This window comes from Rutidosis leptorrhynchoides, chromosome 3, assembly GCF_046630445.1.
Source record: "Rutidosis leptorrhynchoides isolate AG116_Rl617_1_P2 chromosome 3, CSIRO_AGI_Rlap_v1, whole genome shotgun sequence".
In the NCBI taxonomy this organism is placed as follows: domain Eukaryota; kingdom Viridiplantae; phylum Streptophyta; class Magnoliopsida; order Asterales; family Asteraceae; genus Rutidosis; species Rutidosis leptorrhynchoides.
In genome coordinates, this window is record NC_092335.1 from 224,151,304 (window position 1) to 224,158,265 (window position 6,962).

General features: G+C 34.0%; 1 protein-coding gene across 1 annotated transcript; it reads left to right on the plus strand.

The window, feature by feature from the left end:
- The first annotated feature begins 5,631 nt into the window (after positions 1-5,631).
- LOC139897249 (ethylene-responsive transcription factor 8-like) lies at positions 5,632-6,417 on the plus strand. Its single transcript, XM_071879945.1, has one exon. It carries the CDS (start codon positions 5,785-5,787, stop codon positions 6,247-6,249), a length of 465 nt encoding a protein of 154 aa, XP_071736046.1. The 5' UTR covers positions 5,632-5,784; the 3' UTR covers positions 6,250-6,417.
- The last annotated feature ends 545 nt before the right edge of the window (positions 6,418-6,962 follow it).

Genomic DNA, 6,962 nt, shown 5'->3' on the forward strand with positions numbered 1-6,962 from the left:
GAGAAGGATTTATCTCGTACAATGGGGAGGCACCGTGCAAATTAGCTGGATAAGACTAATGAATCAGATCCCCAGAAAGGATAATCTCCTTAAAGATTAAAAATCAGCTTTTAAGACTGATATTACTCAATCCTAGAGATTGACCTTAAAGATTGAGAATTACAAACTCATGGAATTCGATGATATCTAAACTCGAGCTTAAACGAGAAAATATTTTGATCAAAATTATAAACCGATTTGTTTTCTGAAAACCCTATTTTCAATGCGTTCATTACCATTGAACGTAAAATCCTAGGAATTCACCTGGAATTCATTAGGTCACCTGAACTAAATTGGGTGTCAACCGTAAGAACGGTGGTTGCATAACATGGTCAAAGACAGGACTTTGTGCCAGACCGAAAAATCATAGGATGAGCTTTACTATTGCTCCTACCAAGGATAGTAATTGCGTCCGACACGTTATAGACCATAATCAAAAGCATGTCACGGGACATTGCCTTAAACAGTTGCTTGTTCAACGCTTTCCTTTACAACCGGACGGTAGTTTGCCGAAAGGTAATATACGGAACAAGTAAACTGGACGTGTTGCTTTCCAAATACAAGGTTAGCAAGTGGGTGACACAAAACCGCAAGTTTTGAGCTAAAATTTTCAAATCTGAAACCCACCAAACCCACAAAAATATTTTGCAAACACCGGTAAAGGGTTATTCCGGAAAACTTATCTAGGGTAAAAACTAGATTTAATTTTCAAAAGATCAAATGTTTTCATAAAGATCCAATTTCCTTAATGGATTTAAATTTTTATAGTCATGTGGGACTGTAAACCATATCGTTACTACCATTGTTTATACCGCCGTATAGAAATCACTGATGTACAAAGTGTGAAGAATAAAAAAGTGATTCTAGTATTTCAAGACGATATTGCTTGAGGACAAGCAACGCTCAAGTGTGGGAATATTTGATAATGCTAAAAACGAACATATATTTCATAGCATTATTCCTCAAGAAAGACAAGCTTTTAGTTGCAATTGTTCTATTTACAAGTGATATTCGTTTAAATAATAAAAGGTGAAGACAAAAGACAGATTCGACGATTTGAAGACGCAAACGACCAAAAAGCTCAAAAGAACAAAAGACAATCAAAAAGGTTCCAATTATTGATAAGAAACGTCTCGAAATCACAAGAGTACAAGATTCAAAACGCAAAGTACAAGATATTAAATTGTACGCAAGGACGTTCAAAAAACCGGAACCGGGACCAGAGTCAACTCTTAACGCTCGACGCAACGGACTAAAAATTACAAGTTAACTATGTATATAAATATAATATAATATATAATTAACTATATTAATTATATATATATTATATATATATATTATTAAAACCGTCGGCAGCCAGAAACTCCAAGGGTGTGAAATGAAAATACCTCTCCGCGACTCGCGGAGTTTGAAGGGCTTTTTGCCGCGAGTCGCGGAGCCCCAAAATTCATTTCTGGCTATAAAGCCAACCGAATTCTGATCGAATTTTACATCATATTTTTCATCTCTCTCAATATATACGAGTAATATATATTTATATTTATAATTTATATTTTAATTTTAATTATAATTCTAATAATAAGGGTATGTTAGCGAATGTTGTAAGGGTGTAAGTCGAAATTCTGTCCGTGTAACGCTACGCTATTTTTAATCATTGTAAGTTATGTTCAACCTTTTTACATTAATGTCTCGTAGCTAAGTTATTATTATGCTTATTTAAAACGAAGTAATCATGATGTTGGGCTAATTACTAAAATTGGGTAATTGGGCTTTGTACCATAATTGGGGTTTGGATAAAAGAACGACACTTGTGGAAACTAGACTATGGGCTATTAATGGGCTTTATATTTGTTTAACTAAATGAAAGTTTGTTAATGTTAATATAAAGATTTACAATTGGGCGTCCCTATAAATTACCATATACACTCGATCGGACACGATGGGCGGGGTATTTATATGTACGAGTAATCGTTCATTTAACCGGACACGGGAATGGATTAATAGCCACTAGAATAATTAAAACAGGGGTGAAATTACATTCAAGGGTAATTGGTGTAATTGTTAACAAAGTAGTAAAACCTTGGTTTACACGCAGTCGATAACCTGGTGTATTCATTAAACAAAGTATTAAAACCTTGTTACAATTCGAATCCCCAATTAGTTGGAATATTTATCTTCGGGTATAATAATAATTTGACAAGGACACTTGCAATTTATATTTATGACTGATGGACTGTTATGGACAAAAACCAGACGGACATATTGAATAATCCAGGACAAAGGACAATTAACCCATGGGCATAAAACTAAAATCAACACGTCAAACATCATGATTACGGAAGTTTAAATAAGCATAATTCTTTTATTTCATATTTAATTTCCTTTATTTTATATTTAATTGCACTTCTAATTATCGCACTTTTATTTATTGTTATTTTATTTAATCGCACTTTTATTTATCGTACTTTTAATTATCGCAATTTAATTTTATCGCATTTTTATTATTCGCAATTTCATTATCGTTATTTACTTTACGCTTTAATTTAAGTCTTGTATTTTATATTTTACATTAGGTTTTAACTGCGACTAAAGTTTTAAAATCGACAAACCGGTCATTAAACGGTAAAAACCCCCCTTTATAATAATAATATTACTTATATTTGTATTTTTATAAAAGTAAACTAATATAGCGTTGAGCTTTGCTTAAAGATCTCCCTGTGGAACGAACCGGACTTACTAAAAACTACACTACTGTACGATTAGGTACACTGCCTATAAGTGTTGTAGCAAGGTTTAAGTATATCCATTCTATAAATAAATAAATATCTTGTGTAAAATTGTATCGTATTTAATAGTATTTTCTGCTAAAATTTAATAACTATTTTATATACACCTCGCGAAACATCACATCCGCAGCAACAAGTTTGGGTGCGGTTTCAGTTAAGACCCTCGCAAGGTTCAACGTTATCAGATAAAAGAGTATATTTTGCTGCCAACGTTTAAAGTTCACACCAGTGAACTTTTCAGGTTTCTCAGCATGAGAAACTACCGCATTCGGTAGTGGTGCAACTGTCGCAACAGTAGCGTTAACAGTGGAGGAGCTCTGGATCGATACTGTCGCACTAATATTTGTAGCAGCAACGGTAGTGGAATCCGGGTTCGACTGAGTATTCATTATGAAATATAGTCCCAAAATAGAATTAATAGACATGAATTTAAAGACATTAAAGCTAATGCATACCCCACCAATATTAAATAGTATGCCTTAAAGAAACTACAGTTCATTTAACGGTTCCAAAATCAATTTAACATATTAAATTATTAAACTAGCAAGTTCTAGTTTCATAATCACAAACATTAAATAATACTCATATATAAGATAAGATAAACTAGCAAGTTCTAGTATCAAATATTATCATATTCATATGTACATATATAAGATAAGATATCATGGAATAATAAAAAGTTGTATCCCATGTACATACGAGTATGTTTTAAACAGTTTCATGAAACGCAAATATAATAATCTTTAATAAACTCGTTCGGTACGAATGCAATAATGATTATATATCCAAAGTACATATGCAACAAACACACCCACCAATAACAGTATTTGTAACACACATATTAACATTCGATATACATATACAATGTATTCGATCACAAAGGAAAATATTATTTAAGTGCTACACTTTATGATTTATATATAATAATCATTATGTGTCAGATCTAAATCATAGTGGACAATTACAACTTGCAAGACATGCATATACTATCACTGAATTTAATATTTTAAAGTCCAATCATATCTTCATACAGGTAATCGTAGTGGATATTTACAATAACCATGTCATCACTATATTATTATAATAATATTTGTTTCATCAACCTTCATAATTCATAATCAGCTTTAAAGCAAATATCCTATGGTTTAATGAGAAAAAGAATTCTCGAACATAAGTATTTCGCAAATCTAAAGTTCATAATCTCAAGTAATATGTTTTACGCAAACAGTAGGTTAACAAAACATGAGCATAATTGATTTAATAACAGTTTACTAGCGACTAAAAACACACACATCAAACCATCCGGGTTTAGCTTGGATGGCCACTGAGTTGCTCCACTCAGCAACCCACCCGGGTTCGAGTCTGGCTTCGGTCGCTCGCTCAAAATGGGAGGTTGTTGTGAGGGGTGCCTTCACAGGCAATTCACCAGGTAGCGGGTCTGGCGCTCAGCGGACTCGTTCCCCCAGGTTTACCCTCTGCGGGGGAGTCCAAAGGATTCGTTCGTAGGGGGGTTCCTGAGTAACCAAAAAAAAAAAAAAAAAAACACACACACACACATCATCAGGTCAGCATATAAGAATCAGTTTCGTATCTCGGAACAACAGTTTGTTTAAGATTGTTAGTAAATATGCAAAAACGAAACTGAAACAAGCATATACAAATTGCAACAGAAATGATATTCATATAGAGAACATGCAATATATGTATATACAGAAACGTAAAATGATCTAATCGATTGAAGGGTTGAACCGGGCTTGTGTTTGACACAATTCCCTTAAACAGATTCTTGGTCTGTTCCCAGGGTACAGCGGTCCGAAGCAGCATACTGTCGAACTTGAACACTTGCCTGAAAGATAACCGAAACGGGAGACCGTTGATGTTGAAACCGAAAGAGAGCAAAATAGAGATCGTCATTGTGTTTTTTCTTGCTAGACAATCTTTGTGTGTCATACAAATGAGCAAGATGGTGTCTATTAATACACCAAAACAAACCAGCTCCATGATTTTCTTAATATTCATAAAGCTAACTAGTGGTGTAGTGGGTGAACCTAACTCAGTTAACTTGATGCCCATAAAGTATGGCAATGATGGAGAGAAAATTCTGCAATAAAGGGAGCTTGTGGGCCAATCCTAACCCACAATTATCATGGGTAATGGGTCAAAACATCCCCATGGGTCAGGTGCAAAGCTGACCCGAATACAAACCAATTTTCTCTTAATTTTCAGCATCAATCACCTCACTTTGAAGCACAATATCTCATTCACAACCACATAACTTTGGACACATAATATATCGTTGTGAAGCCCTTATCAAGAGCTACTCAACCATATAAACTATCACTCATAAATATGATATATACATATAGATATTTACGTCCAAAGTTTGAGAAAAATGCACCAAACATTGATATTTTTCCAACAGAAAGTTCATCGGAAAAGAATGAAAGGATACGTTACTGGTGACAGCAAGGCTGATGCTGGTTGACTATTCATGTTTTGGGTTAAGAGACACATTCCCACTGAAAATATATGATGATATACGGAGTATGATTTAATGAATAAAAAAGGGGGAAAGAACAGGGCAGATAGAAGAAACTTGATCCTCACAGGAATTTAGTAACAAGTTTAATTATGTGGGATCCACTTTGTCACATTATTGTAGTGAAATTTCGTTTTCAGGAGTCGAGACATCGTTTATTTTAATGGGTATACTTACACAATTATTACATTAAATACTTATCAATTGTCATTAAATAAAGCAGCTATTATTACATTAAATACTTATCAATTGTAATTAAATAAAGCAGATGAAGCACCCACAATTTGAATATACATCATGTACTTCTAGAAGCATGCAAACAAAGATTAATAATTTAAATACCTAACTACATACACAAGACTCAACAGCATGTTTTCCTTGAAAACCTTATATCCCATAACCAATCAATAACCTCTCTCTATGTCTGATTTAGTTCAAAAAATCCCTCCATCTACGAGCTCGAACAATCACGACTCGAGTCACGCAACAACTCAACATGGTACTCCTCATCTAAATGAGATAACGGAAACATCATCAACACGTAAAGGGGGTGAAAAGAGGAAGAATCCCGAAAACGATGACTCAGCGGACTGGATGCGATATAGAGGAGTGAGGAGGCGGCGGTGGGGCAAGTTTTCAGCCGAAATAAGGAACCCTGAGAAGAAAAATAAAAGAGTGTGGCTTGGTACATTTGATGCACCTCAACAAGCTGCTTTGGCTTATGATAAAGCAGCTTTTAAGTTTTATGGTAGACGAGCTAAGGTTAACTTCCCTCATTTGATTGGTTCAGATTATGACGATCATCAACTATTTGTTGATGATCAGTCACATTCTTCCACAATTTCCTTGTTATCTGCAGGACATGATGATGATCCTCAGAGTTGATGTCTATTGTTGATTTGTTGATGGTTTTTATAGATAAGTTTTGTTTTCGATCTTTTATTATTAATTTGTCTGTAATTTGAATAGTGTTGAACATTAATATGTGATGACAGGATCACTTAGACTGCTATTGTTTATAAAATTGTTTATAAAAGCAAGAGATTCCATTTCGCGGTGGATTTGCAAAAGTAGAAATCAGGAATTTTTTTTTTTTACAAAACTAGTAAAACCGGAGTTTGAAACTCCGGTTTGTACCTCACGGTTTCCATGAGCACTTGAAAATTGAATTTCACGATTTAGTTGTTTTCACTCCACAATTCCTTCATCAAAGTTGCTCTAAATCAGATTCCTAAGCTTCTTCACTCTAATTTATAGCCTGAAACATCACAGATTTCACGAATTCGAAGAATGAAGATTTAGTTGACTTTTTTCACACGAACTTTGACTCACGAATTCGTAATCATCAAGAGGAATTAGAAGCTGAGAATTTTCAGATGGATACATGACAAGATTTCTAACACTTCTTCAATTTTAGATTTCTCCAATTGTTGATTTGAATTTTTGATGTTCATGAGGTCGATCACTGTAGCAGCAGTTGAATTTTTTATTTTATTTTTATCTTGAATCTGTATCAAAAAGGGTATAAACCGGAGTTTGAAAATCCGGATTGGCTGAAACCGGAGTTTCAAACTCCGGTTTTACTAGTTTTATAAAAA